Raw genomic sequence first — 27,533 nt, 5'->3', positions numbered from 1 at the left:
TGAGAGGGCAGGGGTCTCTCTTATTCACATTTGCTTCCCGAGTGCCTAGCACAGTTCCTGGTACACAGCAGGCTCTTAACAGATTTTGTAAGATCAGGGGTCGACCACTGTAAGACCTTAGAGAAGAGGGATCCCAGAAGGAAAAACGCTATGCAAATAGGACGAAACACTATGGCTACTGGGATGTTTGGTGCTAAATGGTTGTTCAAAGGGAGAAACTTCAGGGGAGATGGTGGTAGGTCATAGCTCTGGTGATAAAAAGGTTGTAAAGTGTAAAGATACATTACAGGTCCTCAGAATGAAGCTTGACTCTCTCTGCTCCTCGGAAGAAAGGACTACTTTACGGGTCTCTTCCTCTAAACTGTAGTTCTCCGAGACAGGGGTCGTGTTGTCAGTGTTTGGCACACAGTGGGTGCTCAATAAATGCTGAATGACTATATATCTCCATATCCCCAGCGCCTATCACAATGCCCAGCACCTAGATGGTGCCCAATAAAAGGCTAACGGTGAAAGGCTAGAAGGGCCTGGGTGTAGATAAGCTGGAAGGAGATGGAGTCGCGACAGAAAGGCGGCCAGGTGAGGAGAGAGTGGGCTCTCCGGACCGGTCCGCTCGGCACCCTCTCTGCCCTTCGTTTAGCATACATCCTTCCACTTCTCCATCACGCGTCCCCTGTCTGCCTGGCACTCGGACGACAAAGTAACACACCTCCTCAGGAATACTAGCGACCAATCACTCCTTCCCGACCTCAAATCAGCCCCAAACCGCTTACCAGCCGCCCACCAGTCTGGCTCCAGGTCCTCAGCACACGCAATGCAGCCATCTTACCCGGAAATGACAAATGGTGCGTGGTTGTTAGCTTTGTCTCGCGGGGGCGACCTATCGGGAGCCGGGAAACGCACCTCCCCCCGAGCGGCCAATGGCGAGGGAAGGAACGAGCCTCCCAACCCAAAGCCAACCAGCGGGCGGGGCGGGGCCTGAGATAAATACTAGGGGGCGAATAGTCCCGCGCGAAGGTAAAAGAGCACGCTGGAAGGGAAAAAGTGGGGAGGAGGTAGCTCAACGTTAATTTCAGAGACGAAGTTGGGCAAGCCATTGCTGTGTCCACCAACGATCATCTTTTTCATCCGTGTAGTAGAAATAGAGACTGTTAAGGGAACAAAAAGGAAGGGCACTTACTTAGAGAGTGTTATGGTGAAGACCTGATGAGTAGGAAAATTCCCCCTTTCAGCTTGTATTGTACCCTCCTGGATTACAGAAAATGGGATATTTCTATACTTTGTAGCAAGACTCAGTACCACTAATTGAGTCACAATGCTGGACTGGAATCCATGCTGGAATCCTACCCAGTGACTGGTATTCCTAACTCCCATTGAGGGTTCTTGGTAACCGAAGTTGCCTTTTCAATTTTTTTTCCACAGAAGATGAAGGTTACCCTCATGTCTAAAATAAAGATACCAACATTATCTTTTCTTCTTACAGAATGTTGTCAGATGCAGCTGCCCAGCATATACAATATGTATCACAGGCATATAACCTTGATTTACTTGGCTCTTGGAGAATGTCAAATTCAGGTCAAGTTAATTGGGGGGAAAATAAAAGATCAGAGCTTTAATAATCAATCTTTCTCAGGGCAATTAGGACACCAATTTCTAAAAAACTTCTGGGATGACATTTGCCTGGTTTTTGCCCTCTAGATGGAAATTAAAATCTGTACAGATATCTAAAGAATCAAAGACAAAAACATGGGAACAAAGGCATTATAAATCCTCAACATTGACGGTTAGTGGCTGTGAAACAAATTCTCAGTTCTTTCACAAATTTACTGTCTAATATTACCCAAACTCACACTTTATTTTTGCTTTATTTGCTTTTCAGTATATTTCACATACAAACTACTGTAAGCAATAAATTCAAATCATTACTTTTATAACAAAATCTGGAAAGTCAAAAGAACTTTAATTTTTTTAACTTTCCTGTTAACAAAAACATTTTATAGGCACTATTTATTTGATAATCTCACGTGTGTGTGTGTGTGTTTTTAAAAAGAGGATATAGTAGCTGTGACTTTGAAGTGAATTATTTTCTTCCCAGGGCCCCTATACCACCTTCTTCCTCTTAACTTTCCCTTTAATTCTACCTTCTCCCAAGAAAATATTTGGTTATTCTTTTTTTACCCTCTTTTGACCTCATTGAATTACTACTTCCACATTCAGTATTGTGTGTCCTTATCTTTCAGCATCAATAGTTAATGCCACCTACTTACTAGTTAATCCTTTTGCTTGATTTCAAAAGAACCAAAGAACCATTTTTTCCCTTTTCCTAATTAACAAAATGACTGATTATGACTTACCAGTTCCACTGCTAGGTATCTACCCAAGAGAAATGAAAACATATGTCCATACAAAGACTAGTACAAGAATAATGGCAATAGCATTATTTTTAATAGTCAAAAATTAGAAACAGTTCGAATACTCTTCAATAGGTGAATGGATGAACAAAATGTGGTATATTCACATAATAAAATATTATTTATCCTTAAAAATGACTGAAACACTGGTACATGCTGTGACATGGACGAACCTCAAAAATATTATGGGAAGTAAAAGAAGCCAGATCTGAAAGGTCATATATTGCATGATTCTATTTATATGAAATGTCCAAAGAAAATAATCTACAGAGACAGAAAACAATCTACAGAGACAGGAAACAGATTAGCGGTTGCCTGCGGCTGGGCATGGGAATGGGAAATGGCAAATAACTGGGAATGGGAATGGAAAATCTTTTTGTGGTGATGGAAATTTCCTACTACCAGACTGTGGTGATGTTTGCATAACTGTAAAATGTACTAAAAATCATCGAATTGTAAACTTAAAACAAGTGAATTTTACGGTACATAGCTCAATGAAGCTGTTAAAATTTGTGTTACATTGTATATTTACAAAAGAATAATGTAACACATAGATAAATTGCTTATAATAACAAAAACCTTGAACCCATTACCCAGCTTAAGAAATAAAACCTTTCCTATTCTCAGGAAGATCACATTGTCGGCTCTTCCTCTTAATCCTTCCTCTCACTGAGGTAAACATTATCCTGCATTGTGTGTTCAGCATACCTTTGTTTCCATATGTTATATATGAATCTCTAACAATACCCTGTTTGTCTTTGCTTATTTTTGAGTTTTATAAAAATGGTATCAAATTGTATCTTTCTGCAACTAGCTTTTATGACCATACCACAATTTATTTATCCATTCTCTATGCAGTGAACATTTGTGCTGTTTCCATTTCTTTGCTATTGCTATTACCACTAGTGCTGCTACATATATTCTTTTCTCCTGGTACATGTGCAAGAGTTTCTTTAGGGCAGTGCTTCTCAGATTATAATGAACATTAGTATCAACTGGGGATCTTGTCAAAATGCAGATTCCAATTCAATAGATCTGGATGAGGCCTGATGATATTCTGCATTTCTAACAAGCTCTGGGTGATACAGTTGCTACTGGTTAGCCAATTACACTTTGATTAGTAAGACATGGATATATACTTAAAAATAGAATTGTGGAGGGGCACATGGCTGGCTCAGGTGGTTGAGCTCTTGATCTCAGGGTTGTGAGTTCAAGCCCCACATTGGGTGTAGAGATTACTGAAATAAACTAAAAAAATAGAATTGTGGAGACCTGGATTATACTTATCTTTTTTTCTTTTTTTTAATTTTGAGAGAAAGAGAGAGAGCACAAGCGGGGAGGGGCAGAGGGAGAAGGAAAAGGGGCTCTTAAGCAGGCTCCATGTTCAGCGCATAGCCCGACACAGGGCTGGATTTCATGACCCTGAGATCATGACCTGAACCGAAATGAAGAGTGGGTTGCTTAACTGGCTGAACCACCTAGGCACCCCAAGATTATACTTATCTTTAACTTTACCCGAGATAATGCTATATTGTTTTCCAACATGATGGTGCAAAATACACAGCAGCTGTTAAGGGAGTATGCACTGTTTCTGATTTGATATTGTTGCACTTAAACAGTTAATATATTTCCCAACATAGTAATTATAAAATGGTATCATGTTCTTAAATTGAACTCCCTGATTGTTAATAAGGTCGAACACATTTTCTTATGTTTATCAATCATTCTTGAAGTGCCTGCTCATGTTTTTAGCTTATTTTTTCGTTATTGTGTGTATGTATTTCTCTTGATGATTTGTGTGGGAGTTCTTTATATATTTTAGATTGCAATGCTTTTTCATTTATTTGTGTTTTTGGTATCTTCTTCCCTGTCTTTGCCCTTTTATAAGTGTCTTTGGTGTACAGAGTTCTTCCTTTTAACATGGTTGAATATATGTTTGTTTGTTTTTTTCTGTATGGTTAGTGCTTTTTCTGTCTTAATACTTCTCAATTGGGGTAACTGGGTGACTCAGTCAGTTAACAGTCTGACTCTTGATTTCAGCTCAGGTCATAATCTCAGGGTCCTTGGATCAAGCCCCATGTCAGGCTCCGCACTCATCGTGAAGTCTACTTGTCCTTCTTCCTCCCCCACTCTCTGTCTCTCTCTCTCTCAAATAAATAAATAAATAAATAAGATCTTTAAAAGAAAAAAAAAGAAATACTTCCTAATCCAAAGTTCTGAAGGTAGTCTGCTATATTTCCTTCACATTTAAGTCATTTTTGGTTTTGTAATTTTAAAATTGAAAATGCCTATTCAGTCATTTCATTTCATATAAATGGAATCATACAATATGTGTTCTTTTATGACTGGCTTCTTTAACTTAGCATAATGTTCTCAAGGTTCATCTATATTACACATGTATCAGTATCAGTATTTTATTCCTTTTAATGGCTCAATAATATTTCATTGTGTGGATATAGCACACTTTTGTTTATCCACTCATCAGTTGATAGATATTTGGGTTGTCTCCATTTTGGAACTATTATGAATAATGCTGCTATGAACATTCTTGTACAGTTTTTTTTTCTGTTTTCTTTTTTTTTTTCCTTGTACAAGTTTTTGTGTGGACATAGGTTTTCATTTTTCTTGGGTATATATCTAAGACTGGAATTGATGGGTAGCATGATAACCCTATGCTTAACTTTATGAGGAACTGTCCAACTGTTTTCCAAAGTGACTGCATCATTTTACATCCCCATTAGCAGTATAGAAAGGTTCTGGTTTCATACCCTCACCGACACTTATTATTGGTCTTTTATTTTAATAGCCACACTAGTGGAGTATGAACTTATATTTCATTGGGGTTTTGATTTGCATTTACCAATGAGAAATGATGTTAAGCATCTTTTCATGTGCTTATTGGCCATTTGTATATCTTCTTTGGAGAAATGTCTATTCAAATCCTTTATGCATTTCAAATTGGGTTATCTTTTTGAGTTGTAAGCGTTCTTTATATATTCTAGATACTACACTCTTTTCAGATATATGATTTACGAATATTTTCTCCCATTCTGCAGTTTGTCTTTTCACTTTCTTGATGGTATCTTTGAAGTACAAAAGTTTTTAATTTTAATCAAAGTCCAATTTATTTTTTTTAATTGTTGGTGCTTTTGGTGTCATATCTCAGAAATCATTAACTAATCCAAGGTCAATGAAGATTTACATCTATGTTTAAAGAGTTTTATTGTTACAGGGGTGCCTGGATGGCTCAGTCAGAAGATCATGGAACTCTTGATCTCAAGGTCATGAATTTGAGCCCCATGTTGGCTGTCGAGATTACTTAAATAAAAATAAAACTTAAAAAAAAAGAATTTTACAGTTTTAGTTCTTACATTTAAGACTTTGATCCATTTTGAGTTAATTTTTGTATGTAGCATACAACAGTTAAGTCTTTAAACCATCTTGAAATAGTTTTTATGTATGGCGTGAGATAGAAATCCAATTTCATTTTTTCCTTATGGTTAACCCATTTTTCCAGCATCATAAACTGAGGAGTTCCTCCTTTTCCACAGATCTGCCATCTCATCTGTTTAGAAATCCATTTCTGGGCACTAAGTAGTCTATTTGTCTATCACTATGCCAATCTCACATTATCTTAATTACTTTATAGAAATTCAGGATTTTAAGAGGACAGGTGCCTTCAACCTCATTCTTTTTAAAGTTATTCTTGCCCTCTTGTTCTTTCATATAAATTTGAGATTCTGCAAATCAATCGTCTTTTAAAAGTCCCCATGGGCATTTGATTGGAATTTCATTGAAACTATGTTTTCAATAATACATCTAAAGATTCTTAGAGGTTTTCTACGTAGGTAACTATATCACCTGTGAATAATGATGGTGTTATTTTTTCCTGTTCGATCTTATGTCTTTTATTTTTTCTTGTAGAATCTCGCTAGACTTCTATCATATGTTGAAATGAAGCTGTAATTGTGGGCATTCTTATCTTGTTACTAGTTTTAAAAGGAAGATGCCTAATGTTTTACTATTACTGAGAATGAAATTTGCTGTAGGGTTTTCCAGGTGCCCTTAATCAGGTTAAGGGAGTTTACATTTATTTCTAGTTTTGTTTGGCCTTGTTTCACCATGAATTATTTTAAATAGATCTTGATTTTTTTTCAAGTGCTTTTTCTTCATTTATTGACATAATCTTAGGGTTTTGATACACCATCATAACATTTTTCTAATGTTAAACTAATCTTCAATCCTAACTTGGTCATAATGTATAGTATTTTATAAACATTGTTGGATTTATTTATTAATATTTTCATTGCCACTGGTGCATTTTAATTAATTAATTTTTAAATATTTTATTTGTTTATTTGAGAGAGGGAGAGAGCATGAGAGAGAGAGCATGAGCAGGGGAGTGGGAGAAACAGACTCTCCACTGAGCAGGGAGCCTGATGCGGGGCTGGATCCCAGGACCCTGAGATCATGACCTGAGCTGAAGGCAGATGCTTAACCTAAGACTGAGCCACCTAGGTGCCTCTGGAATTTTTTTTAAAAGATTTTATTTATTAGAGAGAGAGAGAAAGAGAGAGAGCCCATGAGCAAGGGTGGGGGAGGGGCGGAGAGGGAGAGGGAGAGGCAGACCTCCTTCCAGGACCTGGAGATCATGACTTGAGCCAAAGGCAGACCCACCCCCAAATGGAATATTTTTTTAAAGAACCAATCTCTGGCTTTCAACCAAAACTACTTTATAGTTTCACTTTTATTAGTTGTATATGTGAACTTATTTCTACTTTCTTGCTTTAGCGCTTTCTTCATATCCTTTTTTATGCTGATCTAATTTTTCTTTTTTAAAAATGGAAGTGTATTTTCCCCTTAGTTTATTCTTCCTTCCAGCTCATTTAGATGTTATACACAATGCTACTTTATTGATTACCCTTGAATTTTAACTTGCATACTTACCTTTAAAAAATTTTTTTTATGTATTTATTTGAGAGAGGGAGCACGGGGCGGGGGGGGCACAAGGTGGGGGGGAGGGACAGAAGAAGAGGGACAAGCAGACTCGCCACCGGGCAGGGAACCAGTCCCAGGACCCTGAGATCATCATGACCTGAGTCAAAGGCAGATGTTTAACCGACTGAGCCACCTTGACACCCCACTTACATACTTATCTTAAAGTCTTAAATCAATTAATGTTTTAACTTTATGCCCAAAGAAGACCTTAGAATTCTTTAACTTTAGTCATCCACTTCTTGACTTACACACTTTTGTTGTCTGGTATTATTTTATGTAATGCTTTTTTAGAGAAACTGACATGTTTACAATTTCTTTGTTTCTTTTTTCTTCTTACACATCAGACTTTCCCTTAGAGGCAATTTTTCTTCTTTAAAGTTTTTGTTTGTTTGTTTGTTTGTTTGACAGAAAGGGAGAGAGAGGAGCGCACAAGCAGGGAGAGCAGCAGGCAGAGAAGAGTGAGAAGCAGGCTGAGCCAGGTGCCTGATGATGTGGGACTTGATCCCAGGGCACTGGGATCATCACCTGAGCAGAAGGCAGGGCGTAAGCAACTAAGCCACCCAGATGCCCCTGAGGTAATTTTTCTTTCTGAAGTACATCTTCTATAAAGTATCTTAAACTCAGTTTTCTGTGTATCTGGAAACTTTTCTTTATTTCATTCTCATTCTTGAAAGATAATTTTGCTGGGGACTCAATTCTATGTTGACGGTTATTTTTTCTCAGCATTCTAAAGATATGAATCTGTTGTCTTTTTTTAAAAAATTTTTAAATAAAGATTTTATTTGTTTATTTGACAGAGAGAGAGTCAGAGAGAGAGGGAACACAAGCAGGGGGAATGGGAGGAGAAGCAGACTTCCTGTTGAGCAGGGAGCCCGATGCAGGGCTCAATCCCAGAACGCCGGGATCATTCCCTGAGCTGACGGCAGACGCTTAAGGACTGAGCCACCCAGGCGCCCCGTTGTCTTTTTTTTTTTTTTTCTTAATGTAAGTTCTATGCCCAACATGGGGCTTGAACTCATGATGCTGAGATCAAGAGTCCCATGCTCTACGTACTGAGCCAGCCAGGCACCCCAGTCCATGATCTTCTCTACTTCCATTGTTCTGTTGAGGAATTCGTTGTCAGCTTAAAAATGTCTTTTCTTTGTAGATAATTGCAAAGACCCAGGATCTAACCCAACTCTACCACTTACTTGTTACGTCACCTTGGCATATCACTTTGATTTTCTAGGTCTCAGTTCTTCATTGGCCAAATGGATACAGTAACACTGACCTCACAGCTTTGTGGTGAACATTAACACAGAAAATGTATATGAAAGCATTATATAAATGCTTATTATTATTTACTCTTGCCTTGCTAGTCTCTCCAGTACCTTACCATCTTGTTTACTTCCTCCTACCACTGGAAGTAGTTAGAATGAGGCAAATGGATGAGAGGCAGGATTTCATAGCAAAGTTAGAAATGAAGAAGGCCAAGGATCCTGAGAAGGTTAAGTTTGTACAACAGGATCTAAGATGTCAAATAGGAGTAGAGCTTTACTATTCTATCCCCATTGCTATTGCCTTGCTTCGAATTCTTATTATCTTTTGGGGCGCCTGGCTGGCTCAGTTGATTAAGGTTCCGACTCTTGAATTGGCTCAGCTCATGATCTCAAGGTTGAGGCATTGAGCCCCTGCAACAGGCTCCACACTCAGCGGGGAGTCTGCTTGGGATTCTCTCTCTCCCTTTCCTTTTGTCCTTCCCCCTGCTCCTATGTTGACACACACTCTCTCTCTCTCTTTCTCAAATAAATTAAAAAAAACCCAAAACACAAAACCCCACCTTTCTTTAAAAAAAAATTCTCATTATCTCTTGCCTAGATTATTACACTATTGTCATTTTTCTCTTCATGCTCTTAGCCTTATTTACCCTCTCCATATTGTCAAAGTCAACATTCTAAAATGCAAATACGACTACTTCCCTGATTAATGTCTTATGGCTAATCCCTGATATTATAGTGTCCCAGATTTGATTAAGTATATAAAGTTTGTGTTCCCAGAACATATCTGTCACAAAAGTGGCAGAACAATCTCTTAGGATTAGTTATAGTACAACAATCTCATAGGATTAGGAAACAATGGTATCGGGGCGCCTGGGTGGCACAGCGGTTAAGCGTCTGCCTTCGGCTCAGGGCGTGATCCCGGCGATCTGGGATCGAGCCCCACATCAGGCTCTTCTGCTATGAGCCTGCTTCTTCCTCTCCCACTCCCCCTGCTTGTGTTCCCTCTCTCGCTGGCTGTCTCTATCTCTGTCAAATAAATAAATAAAATTAAAAAAAAAAAAAAAGGAAACAATGGTATCTACCTCAGATCACCCAGTCTTCTAGTTAACAACTGTGCGGACTTGCAGCAAATTTTGTAACACATGCAGTTGTAAAACAGGGGTAAAAATAGTAAGTAGTTCAACAGGTTGTGAAAGCATGCAATGGATGGCACTCAAGTAAATGCCCAATAAATGTCTGTTATTGTTGTGGTTTATCATATTCTAATTTCTGTGCCCTCCTACTTAACTGTAAGATAGTATATATTAAATATTATTTATATTACCATTGAGAATAACGTTGTAACTGATTACTTCTCAGTGTCTCAAATACACCTCCAGTAAGTTCATGCATGGTAGAAGCTGCCTTACTCTTTGCTTACCTAGAGGCTTGCATATTATGGAATACTCAATTACTGTAGAAATTGAGCCACAAACAGAATCAAGAAGGTGACTGTTGTTTCTGCCATGGTCTGAGGCGAATGACGTTAGTTGCACTGGCATGAACTTGCCCTCGCTCTTGGACAAGGTGACATTACTTTGTTTTTTTAGAACATTATCCTACTGATTCTAATTTTGCCCTTTCCCACCCATCCCCAAATAAATTATGTTTCAGAAGAGAAAAAGAATACTAATAGTACTACTACTACTATTACATACACACACATGAACACACACCCTTGTGAGCAATGATGGGCTCACGGGTATCAAGGGGCAGTCTGCAGAAGAGGCAAACCCGACCAGAGAGAAGGTGGTCGGTGCATTGCAGGATCCAGACCTTTCTTCCATCCTCAGCTCTAAAATTCTTCAGCTCTGAATACAGCAGGATCCTTGAGAAAAGAGATAAACACAGAGGTTTGCAGAAGCCCGCGAGACAACTGGAGAACCCGGTTTGAGTTGAAACGCAACCTTTCTACGGTGCCCCCGGCTACCTCCTACGCCGCCTTCCCACCTCCCAGAGAGCGCCGGATTTGAAGAACGTTCTGGGCACCGCCTCTTTAAGCACGGCGTGGCGCGCACGCGCACTGCGTCTGGGCCAGGCGATCCCCGTTCCGGGCGCTGAGTGTCGGGGTTTGTTTCAGCTGCATCCGGTTTTCCGGGAGCCGGCGGTGCTTTCGTGTTTCCGCCAGACCCCGTGGCCCCCAGCGGGGACGAAGGTTTCGGAGCTGCGGGGCCGGAGCAAGCGTCTCTTCTTCCTCCCGCTCCGGCGGAGGCTTTGTCTCTGCGGGCCGGACCCCAGAGCGCCCCAGATGGCGGGGCAGCGGGTGGAGGTGGACGGCGGGATCATGGAAGGGGTGAGTGCCGGGCGCGGGGCAGGGCCGGTGGCGCTGCAAGCCCCTGCTGGGGAGGCGAGCATTCCTATCTGATGATGTTCTCTCTCTCCTCTCCTACCCACTCCCTTGGCAGGGCGGCCAGATCCTAAGGGTATCTACAGCCCTGAGCTGTCTCCTGGGCCTCCCCTTGCGGGTACATAAGATCCGAGCTGGCCGCAGCACGCCAGGCCTGAGGTGAGCTAGGGGGCGGACCGCGGGACTGCGGGACTGGGGGATGCGGGTGGCCCTGCGGCGGGAGGGGGGCGGGCTGCGGTGTTTGGGGCCTGGGGTTTGGGTCGCCCTGTGTGGCTGGGGAATTGGGAGCCCGGGTGGTGATGCTTGTAAGATCCGGCCCCAAGGTTGAGGAATCTGAAGCCGGCCCCAGGGTCCCGGGGCACCATGCTGTGTTCCGGGCTGTTAGCGGTAGCCGGGGCTGTGCGATCTTGAAAGCCTCAGGGGCAAGTTGAGAAAATAAGTCCACGTTTTTTTCTGCATAGCTAGAGTTCTCTAGCCTCCTGATGAGATGTCTTTTAAGATGTTTTTTCACGTCACTGGGCATTCCAGGTACCTGGAAAGGTTGCAGCAGCGAGCAAGATGGGCAGGGCAGAACAGCCTGTAGGGTCAGAGGAAACCCCACTTTTTAACCAGTGTATTCTCTGCTGCTGCACATCTTAGAATCATAGCTCAGGAAAGGACCCTAAGATGGATGTGTTATTTTAGCTTTCATTCAGACCTCTAAGAAGTTGAGAGTACAATCAGAATTATCAGTTGTGGACAGGGAAAAACGTTGATTGACCCTTGACCTTGTTTCATTCTGTCTGGGAAGCTGGGTGTGTCCCTAGCTAAGTTTCAGGTACATGCACTTGTTAGAAGGGGACCCAGGTTGAAGCCAAACTGATTCCTTTGGACATTGTAATAGATCAGCAATCTTAGTCTTTTATTTTATCCACATTCCATTTTGAAAATATTAAAAGGCAATTACTGATGTGTGTGAACATAGCTACCTGAGTCACAGCAGTTGTTTGCAGCAATCACTTTCATCAATAGGAAAATCCAGGTGATTAAAGCTGTGTTATGTACTTCATTAGTTTGTTAGAGCTGCCATAATGAAATACCGCAGACTGGGTGGCCTAAACAACAGAAATTTATTTTTCTCACTGTTCTGAAGCCTGCAGGTCCAAGATCAAGGTGCTGACAGGGTTCGTTTCCTCTGAGGGCCATACGGGAAGATTCTTTCCCCAGTGTCTCTCCTTGGCTTGGAGATGGCCTCACTCTTGCTGCCTCTTCACATGGTCATCCTTACGTGCATGTGTACCCCTGAGGTCTCTGTATGTCCTAATCTCCTCTTTTTACAAAGATACCACAGAGAATGGTTTAGGGCTTACCCTAACTGCCTCTTTTTTTTTTTTTTTTAAGATTTTATTTTCAAGTAATCTCTACACCCAACATGGGGCTATAATTTACAACCCCAAGATCAAGAATCCCATGCTCTGCTGACTGAGCCAGCCAGCTGACCCGTCTCTTTTTAACTTAATCACCTCTTTAAAGGCCCTAATGCCAAATAGAGTCAGATTCTGAGGTGTTAGGGGTTAGGGCATCTACATAAGAATTTTGGAGGAAGACAATTCAGCCCATAACAGGTTCCATAGATTATTCAATGACACGCAAGCGAGACTGGTGGCCCTAGGATAGTTTTTCAGTTTTCCTCTTTGCATAGTTCTCATTTGCAACAATGCACCCGTGTATGTGCTTTTAGCCAAAGTAAGTGGTTTGGAAGGAACCAAATGATGCCTTCAAGCAGGTAGTCTAGGTCCATAAAAACCCAAAAGAAGCTCTGGCACTGAAGATACGGCAATTGTTGTGGTTAGACCTTGCTCTTTTCTTGCCATTACAGTTTTATAAGTGGGTCATAAAATGTGGGGCTATAGGCAGTCTGAATGCACACGTTTTGATGCAGTATTATGACCTGAAGGCCTCAACATTTATCTGGACTGGAAATGATTCGAGATTTGTGTGATGGGCAACTGGAGGGGGCAGAAATCGGCTCAACAGAAATAATGTTTACACCAGAGAAGATTAAAGGTGGAATCCACACAGCAGATACCAAGACAGCCGGGTATGTGTCAGTTACATTCCCTTAAGTATGGGCTTTAGAGTTAGATTCGGGTACTACCTGCCATTACTAGACAAGTTGCTTAACCTCTTTGGGCTTTAGTTTCCTCACTTTTAAAATGGAGATGAGATACTAACTTTTTAGGGATAGAGATCATGTAGTTTTGGGTATCTAATTGCTTATTAATTATAACTATTAAATCTAGAATTTTCTTTCGTGTATAGTATAGCATATATCTTTTTATTATTTAGAAACTGAATATTGGAAAATGACTCAGTTTTTATGCTCTGTAGTAAGAGTAGTTTTTGCATTGTATGTAGCGTATTTAGTTTTTGGCTTACAGCTAATTATGGACCATATTCTACTTTTAGTCTAGGTATTTTTGTTGTCTTTAATAGATACTTAAGCTGCCATGTTTAGAAATGTTTAGATATGATCTCGGGTCCCCCCCCCCCTTTGGAAAATGGATATTTAACAGTTAAATCGAGCCCTTATCTTTTTCCAAGAATTCCTCCTTTTATTGATAACACACGGAGAGCACGTTTTGTGTTTTCTGGGTTATTTGGCTGATTGCTATTGTAAACCATATTGTTTTACCAAAATCCTATCTTTACTGGGAAATTTGATAAAATGAGACCTAGTAATATAAATCTGATGCCAGTGTGTTTCAGAAACTGTTTTAATAGATTTTGATTATTATTTTAGTTTATGAAAATGTTTAGTGGGCACCAGGGTGGCTTAGGCAGTTAAGCATCTGCCTTCGGCTCAGGTCATGATTTCAGGGTCCTGAGATCGAGCCCCGCATCAGGCTTCCTGCTCAGCGTGGAGCCTGCTTCTCCCTTACCATCTGTGCCCCCCACCTCATGTGCTCTCTCTCTCTCTCTCTCAAATAAATAAAATCGTTAAAAAAAAAAAAGAAAGAAAATGTTTAGTGGTAGTTGAGACTTGAGTGATACTGTGAATAGATCTCTGTGAAAAGGGACCTGCTGCCAGGCCTAAGGTGAGGTTTGCCAAGTGAGAAGTTTCTAAGGGAATTAAGGAATTTTGAGGTATCTTTCTTTATAGTCAGTATATTATTTTGGATATTCTCCTGTACAGAAAGGGGGGATAGTTATAGTTAACCAACTATCTAAAAATTAGAACAGAATTATAGAACTTTGAAGCTGCAGGAGGGAAAATGGAAACCCAAGTATTTCCAGTCCTTCCTCCACCTTGTGAATGAGAGAATAAAGACCCTCTGGTATTAAGTGATTTACCCAACGTCATGGAGTCAGGGACAGAACTAGATTAGAATGTAGGCCTTCTGGCTTCTAATCCACTGGACTATATGGAAAATGAGTTTAAAGTTGCGAATGCAGCTCCATTCAGGAGACTAAACCAAGCTTTTTCCTAGCAAGAAAACATCTTACTTATTCACATTTTAACATTTTTATTTTCCACAGTGGTTACAGTACCATGTGTTTTCTCAGGTGTCTACCTTTGTTTTTGCAATTTCTTACTTCTAAAATTAAGGTTTTCTTTTTTTTTAAGATTATTATTTATTTGAGAAAGAGATGAAGAGAGAGCAAGAGTGTGTGGTGGGGAGAGGCAGAGGGAGAGGAAGAGGCAGACTCCCCACTGAGCGGGGAGCCCAACACAGGGCTCAATCCCCGGACCCCAGGATCATGACCTGAGCCAGAGGCAGATGCTTAACCCACTGAGCCACCTAGGTTTTCTTTTCCCTAAGGTTTTCTTTACTATTCTTAGAATCTGATTTTATCTACGGAGAGGGGAGAACACTTTAAATGTTGGGGTCCTCAGGGAATAAACACTGAGAAATTATGTATGTTGACCTTATGGTTTACTGTAAAACTAAACATTTCCAAGTTTTTTCACTTGTTCCTCCCTTGCTTTATTCCTTAAGAACAGGGTTTGTAGTGTGTATGTTTTCTCTTATGATACCTAACATGTTACGCAGTCAGTTAATGTTTACTAAATTAAGGAAATGCATTATCAGTGACAGAAACTGTTTATTTCAGTATATATGCATTGTTATCACAAGAAAGTTAAGTGAAGGTCTATCTTTTGGTATTAGAGGCTATGTCTGATTTATACTACAATCTATGTATGAATGTGACAGCTCATTTAGAAAATCTGACCAAGGGTTTCATTTTATAAAATACTTCATATTCTAGAATTACTTCTCATGATTTCTCACATTATTTTACTATAATGACCAGAGGTGAGTTATAGCAAGGGTTATTTCCTTTAAACTTATTTCCATATAAAATATTCAGCTGTCAGTCTTTGTAAAATATTATTCTGTCAGATCATAAACTCCACGATGGTAGACACTGTACCGTAGCTTGATATCTGGAACAATGCCTTGTGCATGGTAGAGGTTCAGTTGTAATTATTTAAGTTTTTTTTTTTTTTAAGATTTTATTTATTTATTCGACAGAGATAGAGACAGCCAGCGAGAGAGGGAACACAAGCAGGGGGAGTGGGAGAGGAAGAAGCAGGCTCCTAGCGGAGGAGCCCGATGTGGGGCTCGATCCCGTAACGCCGGGATCACGCCCTGAGCCGAAGGCAGACGCTTAACCGCTGTGCCACCCAGGCGCCCCTATTTAAGTATTTCTAGACCTTCACTTTCGTGTGTGACTGTCATTGTAAGAAAGTTATTACAATTTAATTGACTCTATTTCCTGTGCTGTATTTTTAGACTTTAACTGTATTAAATGCGTTTTCATAAAGGGCACTCTCAAGAATCCTTTTATAAAAACATTGTAACAGTAGTTTTATTTTTTTAAGATTCTTTTTTTACTTCTTTGTAAGTTAAAGAAAGATCACACAACTAATGAGTTGGATTCAAACCCAGATTTGCTGATCATTTAAGGCCAGTTCCTACTATGAAATACTGTCTGTCTTTACGATTCAGGATTTTCTTAGTTACTGAGGTGTTTTGTTTGTTTGTTTTTGTTTGTTTGTTTGTTTGTTTTTTAAGGAAGCTCTAGGGACGTCTGGGTGGCTCAGTTTGTTAAGCGTCTGCCTTCGCCTCAGGTCATGATCCCAGGGTCCTGGGATCGAGCCCCACATTGGGCTCCTTGCTCAGCAGGGAGTCTGCTTCTCCCTCTCCCTCTCCCCCTGCTGGTGCGTTTTCTCTCTCTCTCTCTGACAAATAAATAAATAAAATGTTAAAAAAAAAAATAAAGTAAGCTCTACACCCAGTGTGGGGCTCAAACTCATGACCCTGAGATCAAGAGTTGCACGCTCTACTGACTGAGCCAGCCAGGTGTGCCCCCCCCTTTTTTAATGGGGTGTTTTTTAACTTTAGACTTGAGGGTATATACCTGCCCTCCCAGTTGTCTATGCCCCAGCTACTGGTGACGTGTGGTAATACCATGTCATTGAGACTTTAAAAAGAAAGTGCCGCTAACCCTGCTTTGCCTTCTCCTTAGGAGTGTGTGCCTCTTGATGCAGGTCTCAATGCCCTGTGTTCTCTTTGCTTCTTCTCCATCGGAACTTCATTTAAAAGGTGGAACTAATGCTGAAATGGCACCACAGATTGATTACACAGCCATGGTAAGGGCTGTTGTTGTTGTGGAACTAAGATGATCTCATATATTCTTCTGAGTCTCCGTTCTCTGTTTAATATATCGTGAGTGGTTTGTGTGCATACCTGTTTATTTCTTCATGGTGTCTAGTTGTGTTGCAGGGGAGGGTAAGGGATTATGTTTACTTTAGTTTTGTGTTGTATCTTAGAACAGTGTTCATAGTGAATTCTTCTAAAGCCTCAAGTGTATTGTCACATGAATTCTATTACTTCTATAAACCAGTCCTTTTGTAAATCCAGGAATTATGATTTGGAAGAGAAAACTCAAGAATTAAACACTGTGTTTGCCAAGAGTTGGTGAGGATGTTGAGAATTGGAACCCTTCACACTATTAGTGGGAATGCAAAATGGTGCAGCCACTAAGGAAGACAGTGTGAAGTTCTTCAAAAAATTAAAAACTAAACTACCATATAATCCAGAAGTCTCACTTTTGAGTATTTATCCAAAAGGATTGAAATCAGGATCTTGAAGAGGTATTAGCATTCCCGTGTTCATTGCAGCACTACTCATAATAGCCAAGATGAGAAAACAACCTAAATGTCTGTTGATGGATGAGTGGATAAAGAAACTAGCATATACATAGAGTGGAATACTATTCAACCTTAAAAAAAAAAGACATTCTAGAATATGTGACCGCGTGAATGAACCTTGAGGACGTTATGCTAAGCGAAATAACCAATCACATGAAAACAAATACTGGCATGATTCCACTTGTATGAGATATCTAAAGTAATCAAATTCATAGACTCAGAGTAGAATGGGGTAGAGGGAAGGGGGAAATGGGGAGTTACTACTCAACAGGCATAACATTTCAGTTAGGCAAGATGAATAAGCTCTAGGGAGCTGTACAACGTTTACCTACAGCCAATAATAATATATTAGTCACTTAAAAATTTGTTAAGAGGGTAGATCTCATGTTAAGTGTTCTTACCTCGAGAAGATAAAATTTAAAAAAATTAAATACCATATTTTGACTGTAAATTTTGAAAATGATAAAACAGCATGTTTATAGAGTTAGTAGGAGAGAAAAGTAGTATCTTTTTTTTCCCTCCAGGTTTATTGAGGTGTAATTATAGTAAAATACACCTTTTTAGTGTACAATTCTTTGATTTTTTTTTTTAAGATTTTATTTATTTATTTGTCAGAGAGAGTACAAGCAGAGGTAGCAGCAGGCAGAGGGAGAAGCAGGCTTCCTGCTGAGCAAGGAGCCCAATGTGGGACTCGATCCCAGGACCCTGGGACCATGACCTGGGCCGAAGGCAGACGCTTAACCAACTGAGCCACCCAGGCGCCCCAATTCTGTGATTTTTGACATACGGTTGTTAACCAGCCACCACAATCAAGATACAGAATTACTGTAAAAAAATTCCCTCATACTCCTTTGCTATCAGTCCCATGCTCCAGCCCATGGCAACTACTGATCCGTATTGTATCATAGTTTTGTCTTTTTTTCAGAATGCCATATAAAGGAATAATACTGTATGTAGCTTTTTGAGCCTGGTTTTTTTTTTTTTTTCACTTACCATAATACGCTTGAGATTCATCCCTGTGACTTGTTTTAGTAATAAAAGCTAAGTAGTGTTCTATTATATGGATGTCCCAGTTTGTTTAGCCATTCATGCATCTGTTGAAGGACATTTGGGTTGTTTTCCAGTTTTTGGCAATACGAAAATGTCGCTCTAAACGTTCTTTACATGAACATAACTTTTCATTTCTTTTGGGTATGTACCAAGGAGAGGGATTGCTTGTAGTACTAAATATATATCTAACTTTATGACAAATTGCCAAATTGTTTTGGTATCCAGAGTGGCTGCATTCTTTTTCATTTTCACCAGCACTGCGTAAGAGTTTCAGCTATTCTGCATCTCCCCAGCACTTGATATTTAATTTTTTTGTTTTGCCATTTTAATACATGGTATAATTTTTTTTTTAAGAGGGAGAGCACAGCAAGGGTGGGGAGGGGCAGAGGGAGAGAATCTTAAGCAGGTTCTACACCCAGCATGGAGCTTGAGCTGAGCTTGATCTCAGGACCCCCAGATCATGACCTGAGCCAAAATCAGGAGTCGGATGCTCAACTGACTAAGCCACCAAGGCACCCCTAGATGGTACAGTCTTTTAAAATTTAGTTTGATAGGATGTGTAATGAAAGTTAATCTCTTCTCACCTAATAATTCCACTTCAAGGAAATGACCCTAATTAAATATTACAGACTGCAGCAAAAGATAAATGTTAAAGGTATTTGAGCAGAGCACTATATACTATAATAATCATTATATAATATATATAATTATGTAATAATGAAAACTCAGGGAATGGTTAAATAAATTTGCTAGAATGCCATGCAGTTATTTTAATACTGTTTAGGAAGAATTTTATGATATCAGGAAAATGCTTTTGTTTATAATGTTAAATGGAGAAAATGAGGATAAACGTCTATGCAGTGAGATTTCAATGTATAAAAGAATTGAGAAGGCAGGACCTGGGTGGCTTAGTCGGTTGAGCGTCCGACTCTTGATTTTGGCTCAAGTAATGATCTCAGGGTCACGGAATTGAGCCCCTGGTCCTGGACATGGAGCCGGCTTGGGATTCCCTCTCTCCCTCTCCCTCTGCCCCTCCCCTGCTTGTTCTGTCTCTCTCTCTCAAATAAATAAATAAATCTTTTTAAAAAATTGAGACGGCAGAATGGAATGCTGTTCACCAATATCTCCTAATTTCTTTAGCAATATAGTGAAAGGTTGGGAAATATTGTCCTATGGAGTAAAATAACCACTGGGATCGAGTATCCTGAGTTCTGACATTTTTTTCATTAGATAGACTGGCACAGCCCTGATTAAGTAAATGTTAAACTTTTAATTTTGGTTCACATATCAGTTATTTTATTTGAAAAATAGAACTAGCCTACACATTTTTATATCAGTATTTATCCACAGTGCCTTCTTGCTAGCTCAGTGCAGAGCACTTTTGTTTAATAAATATGCTTGTTGAATCAGTGAATATTTGTGGTTAAAGTAACAATAAACTGATTTTTCAGGTTTTCAAGCCAATTGTGGAAAAATTTGGTTTCAAATTTAATTGTGACATTAAAATGAGGTAAGTTACTTATTTGTTAGCCCTATGACCCACTGTTTGTACTGAAAATAGTGGGAAAGTTTGACCTTAGAGAATTATTCTGGAACCCACTACTTCTCGTAGGAATTAGGAAATACTTGTAGGAAATAGAGTTTGTAGGAAATAATTGTGCTTCGTGGCTTAACAACAGTAAGCAGCAGGGGCATGGGGACTTGAAAGCAGCTGCATATGGTATTTGCTTGTGATATTTTCAAGGGAATTGCTACACTGAGGGACTGTCACATTTAGTGTTCTCCGTGCTCAGCACAGACGGAGTACTTTCTCTGTGCAGACGACTGGACTAGGCACAGCAGGGTCATAGAAGGGATTCTCTTCCTCAGTGTGATCAATTATTTTCCAAAGAAACACATTGGGCATTCAGATTATTTCTCTTCAAGGCTTCCCTTCTGCCTCGTAATAACAAGGCCAGATTTCTCGGTGGGGCATTGAAGTGTGCTGCAGTCTTGTTCTAGTTTACCTTTCTAGCTTCATTCCCTGCCCCCCCCCCCCCCCGCCTTGTAATGTATTCTAACACACATTTGCTTGCTCTTTAGACCTACTCTGTGCCTTTGGGCTTTCATTTCTTTGTTCATGGTTTTCCTCCCCTGCTGTCTTAAAAACTAGAAATCCTATATTTTTTCAAAATGTAATTTGTAATTTGTGTGAATTGTCCATGAGTGTGTCTCAGTGGGAATTCGTATTTGCATCTCTCTCTGTAGTCTTTTGTACAGCCTGACATGTTCTGGTAGGTTCTTTGTGCAGCCATCCCTTTATCAGATGGAGAACTCCTTGTGGATAGGAGTGCTGTTACTCTTATCTTTATGTTCCAGCATCCTCTGTAGAATAAGTGACACTCAGTATTTGAGTTAAAATTTTATTAGTGTCCAGCTACTTCAATATTCATCATAGATTACTGAGTACCTCCTACTTACCAGACTTTGTTTCAGGGCACTGGAATATACAGGAACAAAGTAGACAAAGTCCTGCCGTCGCGGAGCTTAAATTCTAAAACAGCACTGTCAAAAAGAACTTTCTGCGTTGAGGGAAATGTTCTCTATCTGACCAATATAGTCACTAGCCACATATGACTGTTGAGCACTTGAAATGTGGCCACGTGACTGGGGAGCTGAGTTGTAAATTATAGTTAAATTTAAATAGTCACGTGTAGTTTGTGGCTACCATATTGGACAGTGCAGATCTAAAACATTCCTTGGTAATTTCAAACATGAATTATATGTTGCATATCATTCACATGTTATTTTATTGTAAATGTTTAGCTTTATTTTTGTTGTACAAGCAGTTTATGTATTTGTCATACTTTCTGTAGGGGCTACTACCCAAAAGGGGGTGGTGAAGTGATTGTCCGAATGTCACCAGTTAAACAGTTGAATCCAATAAATTTAACTGACCGTGGCTCTGTGACTAAGATATACGGAAGAGCTTTTGTTGCTGGTGTTTTGCCATTTAAAGTAAGTTGTCTAGAAGTGTATGTGGGTTTTGGTGTTATGTCATCTGAATTTTGAAATTATCGAAAGCACTCAATTTTTTTTTTTTAAAGATTTTATTTTTACGTACTCTCTGTGCCCAACATGGAGCTAGAACTTAAAACCTCAAGATCAAGAGTTGCATGCTCCACTCTGTGGGGCACCTGGCTGGCTCAGTGGATTAAGCGTCTGCCTTTGGCTCAGGTCATGATCCCAGGGTCTTGGGATTGAGCCCTGCATCGGGCTCCCCACTCAGCGGGAAATCTGCTTCTCCCTCTCTCTCTGTGCTCTCTCTCTCCAGTAAATAAATAAAATCTTTAAAAAAAAAAAAAAGAAAAAAAGTTGCCTATTGCACCGGCTGAGCCAGCCAGGTGCCCCTAAAGCACTTAATTTTTTAATAAATTTTTTCATTAAAAATTTTTCCTAAACATCTGTGCTTTTTACTCTTGAAAATCTAGTTTTTATATAATGCATGTGAAAGTTATTAAGTATTGTATGTTTCTTTGAAGGCTTGCAAACAATTGTCAAAATAACCATGAATTTATTTTATTCTGTTTTTCTGTCTTGCCAAAATAGGTAGCAAAAGATATGGCAGCGGCAGCTGTAAGATGCATCAGAAAGGAAGTTAGGGATCTGTATGTTAACATTCAGCCCGTTCAGGAACCTAAAGACCAAGCCTTTGGCAATGGCAATGGAATCATGTGAGACAATACACTTTTTCCTGGATACTGATTGAGAGCTCTGAAATAATGATCCTGTTTAACTGAAAGATTTGTAGTTCTTTTGTTGAAATATTACAGTTTTTAAAAGGCATATTTTTAAGGACCTTGCTACCTAATGATGATGATGAATGAAGATGATTATTTTATGCTGAATTTTTTTTCTGAGGGTGGTTTGCTTCTTATTACGTTGTTAAGAGTCCTTTCACTCTTAAGCTAATCAGAAGTTAGCCTTTGAAGCTGATCCTGAGAGAAATATTTCCAGTTATTTTTCTGTACCTCAAATGTGAAGTCCATTTACATGTAAACACTAGGTCTGGCAAAGATCTGTTTAGAGAAGAATTATATTAATGTAATTAGGAGTTATTGATTTAAATATAAAAATGCTTTAATTGATCTTTTCAAATATGAGTATCTCTTCTGGATAAAAAGTCTCTTTTCCAGAGTTTCTGTTAAAGGGTTTAAGTGCGTGTTCTGCATTTGATAATACTATCTAAAAACCGTAAAACAAAACCAAACATTTCTGTAGAATGATTTTTTCTTTTCTTTATTGAAGTATAGTTGGCGGCTAGTGTTACGTTAGTTTCAGGTGTATCATATAGTGATTCGACAATATGTTACGTTTTGCTCACAAATGCAGTTTCCATCTGTCACATTACAATACCGTTCCAATACCGTGAACTCTCTTCCCTATGCTGGGCCTTTCATCCCTGTGACTTACTCATTCCATAACTGAAAGCCTGTACCTCCCACTCCCCTTCATCCGTTTTGCCCAACCCCCATCCCTTCCCCTCTGGCAACCGTCATTTAGTTCTGTATTTATGGGTCTGTTTGTGCTTGTTTGTTTTGTTTTTTAGATTCCACATATAAGTGAAATTGTGTGGTATTTGTCTTTCTCTTTGACTTATTTCACTTAGCATAATACGCTCTAGGTCCATCCATGTTGTCACCGATGGCAAGATCTCATTTTTTTTATGGCTGAGTAATACTCTGTTGTGCATGTATGTACCACATCTTCTGTAGCTTTTCATCGGTTGATGGACACTTGAGTTGCTCCCGGCCATTGTCATTATTGATAGATATGTACTTACTGCCTTTTTGTTACTTGTTTTCTGGCTGTTTTTGTAGTCCTTTTCTGTTTCTTCTTTTCTTGCTCCCCTTGTGATTGATGACTTTTGGTAGTGTTTTTTCTTTTGGTGTTTTCTTTATTTTCTGTGTATCAAAGTTTTAGTTTTGTGGTTTCCGCGAGGTTCATATATAACATCCTAAGTATATAGCAGTCTATATTAAGTTGGTCACACAAGTTCAAACACATGGATGTTTTAGATAATCATAAAACACTTTATATTTTTTATTTTTACTAAAAATTTTTAAATTTATTTTGAAGGGAGGAGAGGGAGAGTGAGTGTGAGTGGGGGGAGGGGCAGAGGGAGAGGGAGAGAGAGATTCCAAGCAGACTCTGCACTGAGCCCAGAGCCCCATGCGGGGCTCGATCTCACGGCCCTGAGATCATGACCGAAATCAAGAGTTGGATGCTCAACCCACTGAGCCACCCAAGCGGCCCTCATAAAATACTTATAGTACAGTAGAAATGGTATCATTTAGTGTGGATGACAAAACTTCTAGGAGAGCCATTCCTTTCCTGTGACTGGACTAGAATCTGTTGTGACTTCTTGTTGGAAGTGCTGAAGGATACTGATGTCCTGATGAAGCTGGAGAATGCTTATCATGCTGCTCTCTGTATAAAGAATTTCATTTTTGCAATATGTTACATAGATTTAATTCTACGTGCTTAATAATCAGTATTCTACTGTATTGTATTTGCATGTGATTTTAGACTATAGCATAGATAGTAATACTTTTTTTTCCCCACATAGCATTATTGCTGAGACATCCACCGGCTGTTTGTTTGCTGGATCGTCGCTTGGTAAACGAGGTACAGATAAACGAAGGGGGTCCACAATTTCCAGGGGCTAGTGTAAAATTTTTTAATTATGTGTCAGGTTTAGAATGTTACAGCAAGATAGATGACAAGCGTAAGAGGATATGGTTAACTGATTCTGTTTTAGAGTCAGTTAAATTTTCACTCTTTCTCCTAACTTTATACTTTGAAAAATTTCAAAGTTATAGGAAAGTTGAATGACTAATGAACATCCATACACTGTTCTCCAGGACTTACCAGTAGTGAGCTTTTAGCTGCAAGTTAGTGTGTTTCTGAACTATTTCAGTGTAAGTTGCAGACAGCGTGTCTCGCCCTTGAATACTGCAGCACGGATGTCTAAGGAGCAATACCTACGTAATCACTATAGCATTTTTACACCCAAAGAATTTGTTATATTCAGATACAACCAGTTGCCTCCAAAATATTTTTTAGAGCAGTGTTTGTCTGTTGAGCGCTCATAGCAATTGGTCATGTCTGTCTAGGTTCTTTTCTTTTCAGAATAATTTCACCTTTCTTTTTCTTTCATGATATTGACATTTTGAAAAGTCCAGGCCATTTGCTCATAGGATTTCCCACAATTTGGATTTGTCTGATTGTCTCATGATTAGATATATTTGGGTGAAACATTTTTAGTAGGAATAGGTGTCTGTACATTCCATTGTATCACAACAGGGTTGGTGATAATGTTGGTAAAGCTGACTGTGATCGCTTGGTGAAAGTAATGTCCTCCAGGTCTGTCTGCTATAAACCCTTCCCTTTCCGTAAGTAGTAAGTCATCTGGGATAATACTTTGAGACCATCCGATTATCTTATTCCTAGACAGCTTTCATCCAGTGGTTTAAGTATTTATTGGTGATTCTTCCCTGCATCAGTTATTACATTGGTGATTTCAAAAAACCGAATATTTTTGTTAAAGGGAAATGTAGTTAAGATTTAGTACATTCGGAAGAGGAGATGTGTGTATACATCGTAATTGATTGTAATATTTGAGGTCACTTTTGCCATTGAGGTGACTTCTAGTTGGACTTCTTGTTTGTGTGGTAGTCGATTGCTTCATTCCTACTTGGTAGGTCTTTAAAAGATGCTTACCCTTGCTATGCTGTTTAACTGCATTATTACTGCTGAAAAGAAAAAAAATTCAGGTAATCTTAGTTTGCTCACTTGGTCGACGTAGATATTGTTGGGCAGCAGATCTTATCAACATGGTAGAGTAAGTACAATCAGCATCTCCAGTTCGACCTGATGTAAATGAGTTCTGTTTAAAGCTGTGCTATTTCAAGTGTGATTGCTGGACAGGCAGCATATCATCATCATCTGGGAGTTTGTTTGAAATACAGGTTTGAGGGGCGCCTGGGTAGCGCAGTCGTTAAAGCGTCTGCCTTCGGCTCAGGGCGTGGTCCCGGCGTACCGGGATCGAGTCCCACATCGGGCTCCTCTGCTGTGAGCCTGCTTCTTCCTCTCCCACTCCCCCTGCTGTGTTCCCTCTCTCGCTGGCTGTCTCTCTCTGTCAAATAAATAAATAAAATCTTTAAAAAAAAAAAAAAAAAAAAAAGAAATACAGGTTTGAGGGTTTATTTCATACCTATCAAATTAGAATCTCTGGAAGTTGGGCCCAAGGATCCGTTCTAACAAGCTCACCGGATACTTCTGAGGTATAATGAAGTTTGAGAAGTAGTGATCAAAAATACACATTTAGAGTACACTAATTACTTGTTAGGTGCAGGGAGCGATCAGTGTGGATAATGAGCCACATTGATTCCTCCCTGTACCTAACAGTGTTGAGAAAGCAAAGATAATGCAAAATATAAAGCAGGGACTAAGAGCCCATGTAAGTAATAAGTGCTGGGCAGACATTGGGTAGAATAGGAGTTCATTGGGTACCAGGGTGTGCCAGGTAGTGTATACTAGGGTCACAGACGTAAGAGCCACTGTCCTGTTTCCTGGTTTAGTCTGGCAGAGGAGACGGAGTAGTGCAATGATTTTGGTAGTCCCAGGGTACCATAAGAACACAGGGGAAGAACAGCTAATTCTCCTTTGGGAGCTGATTGACCCCAAATTTGGCTTCTATCATTCAGCGATCCTCCAGTGGATTCTGTAGGTAAGTAGCAATTAGCCAGATGACATAGTGAGCTAAGGAGGAAGGACACAGGACAGTGCTAACATAAAAGAGTAGTGTTTTCTGTTTGGGCAACTACACCTAAGTATGGTGAGTACAGGATCTGATGTGGGGGAGTGGAGATGAGGTTAGAGAGGTTCAAAGAGGCCAGATTTTGAAGGACTTCCTAGGCCATGGAAAAGACTTCGGGTTTCATCATGAAAACATAAAGATTTTAAGGAGGAATATAATATCAGAAAGGTAATTCTGATAGATAGGTGGAGGATTAGAGGAAAACCATATGGGAGGCAGAAGGACAAAACTATTGTAGCTGTTCCAGAAATGGTGAGGGCCCGTTGGCAACCCTGTCGGGACCCCTCTCACTCTTGAAAGCTTTTTCTGTATCTTCACTTAATAAATTTCTGTCGCTTTACTCATGAAAAGAAAGGGAAAGAAAGAAGAAAAGAAAAAAGATAAAAGGAAAGGAAAGGAAGAAGGAAGGAAAGGAAGGAAGGAAGGAAGAAAAAAGAAAGAAAAGAAAAGAAAGAAAGGAAAAAGAAAAAGGAAGAAAGAAAGGTAGGAAGGGAGGGAGGGAAGAAAGAAAAAGGTGAGGGCCTATACAAAGGAAAGCAGTGACTGGGGCTAGAGAAGGGAGTACCAATAACAAGGGTGTTAGGACAGACAGTAGATATTTGGTGACTAGTTGCATATGGGAAGTGAGGAAGGTCATGTGAAGCATGACCTTCTAGATTTCTAGCTCAGATAACTAGAAACATTTACAGATTGTGGTATTAGAGGTCAAGTTAGTTTGCCAGGGGAGATGATAGTTTTAGATATGTCACATTGAGATTATAAAGCAACCAGTACTCTGTTATCAGCAATACCTGGAATGAACTTTGCTGGCCAGCTCTGAAAAAATGTCTAATATTCCATCAACACTTTTTTCTTACTTTGTCGTATGAGACCACTTTTACTTCGAAGTTGTCTTTGGACAACACGGTTTTGGAGTGCACAGTACTTATTTGTAGAGTTGTAATAGGAGGAGGGAATAGATGATAGGGCAACATACTCGCTCGGAGTGACTGGCTCCTGATGGTGCTTTCCCTTGTTTCCTAGCAGGCACAGATGTCAAGGGAGGTGACATTAACAGATGTCAAGGCACTGGGGGTCTTATCTCTCAGTCTAGGTAGTGTATATATTTAAGGGTATCAGAGGGAATGTCATAGCTTCCATTGTCCCCCTTCATTTCTGATGGGGAAAAGGTCCCCTTTCATTTCTGATTGAAATTAACTAGAAAATCACCAGACCCCGAATCCTCATGTCTGCGGGTTATTACCAGAAGCAACATTAGCTGCTTGTCCATGCCGTCGTTTGTGGTAGAAGCAGTAGTCTATAAACTAGTCATGTCTGTCACTGTCTCAGTCACTAAGACTATTTTGATCTTAGTTTCCTTATCTATTGAGTG

At 39.7% G+C, this 27,533-nt stretch overlaps 2 protein-coding genes across 9 annotated transcripts in view; one reads left to right on the top strand and one right to left on the bottom strand.

The window, feature by feature from the left end:
- DBT (dihydrolipoamide branched chain transacylase E2) overlaps positions 1–914 on the bottom strand; it is a 47,186-nt gene extending 46,272 nt beyond the window's left edge. Inside the window, exon 1 of the mRNA XM_026497535.4 lies at positions 771–914. Coding sequence (XP_026353320.1) covers positions 771–821 — 51 coding nt within the window. The 5' untranslated portion in view covers positions 822–914. The remainder of the gene's footprint in view (positions 1–770) is intronic.
- Positions 915–10,713: 9,799 nt separating this feature from the next.
- RTCA (RNA 3'-terminal phosphate cyclase) overlaps positions 10,714–27,533 on the top strand; it is a 59,148-nt gene continuing 42,328 nt past the window's right edge. For 6 of the 8 annotated variants that reach the window (XR_008958764.1, XR_008958763.1, XR_008958765.1 and 3 more), the window contains exons 1-8: positions 10,753–10,997; positions 11,110–11,210; positions 12,988–13,131; positions 16,566–16,689; positions 19,752–19,810; positions 21,156–21,297; positions 21,889–22,013; positions 23,909–23,967. Coding sequence is in view for 3 of the 8 variants with exons in the window: in XM_026497531.4 (XP_026353316.1) it covers positions 10,953–10,997; positions 11,110–11,210; positions 12,988–13,131; positions 16,566–16,689; positions 19,752–19,810; positions 21,156–21,297; positions 21,889–22,013; positions 23,909–23,967 (799 nt within the window). In the remaining 5 variants the exon portion in view is untranslated. Of the gene's footprint in view, positions 10,998–11,109; positions 11,211–12,987; positions 13,132–16,565; positions 16,690–19,751; positions 19,811–21,155; positions 21,298–21,888; positions 22,014–23,908; positions 23,968–27,533 lie in introns of all 8 variants that reach the window. The other 2 variants (XR_008958761.1, XM_026497529.4) reach the window with 2 other exon arrangements.

The sequence above is a fragment of the Ursus arctos genome, unplaced genomic scaffold, assembly GCF_023065955.2.
Source record: "Ursus arctos isolate Adak ecotype North America unplaced genomic scaffold, UrsArc2.0 scaffold_12, whole genome shotgun sequence".
Taxonomy (NCBI): Eukaryota; Metazoa; Chordata; class Mammalia; order Carnivora; family Ursidae; genus Ursus; species Ursus arctos.
This window is presented reverse-complemented; position numbering and strand designations above follow the sequence as displayed.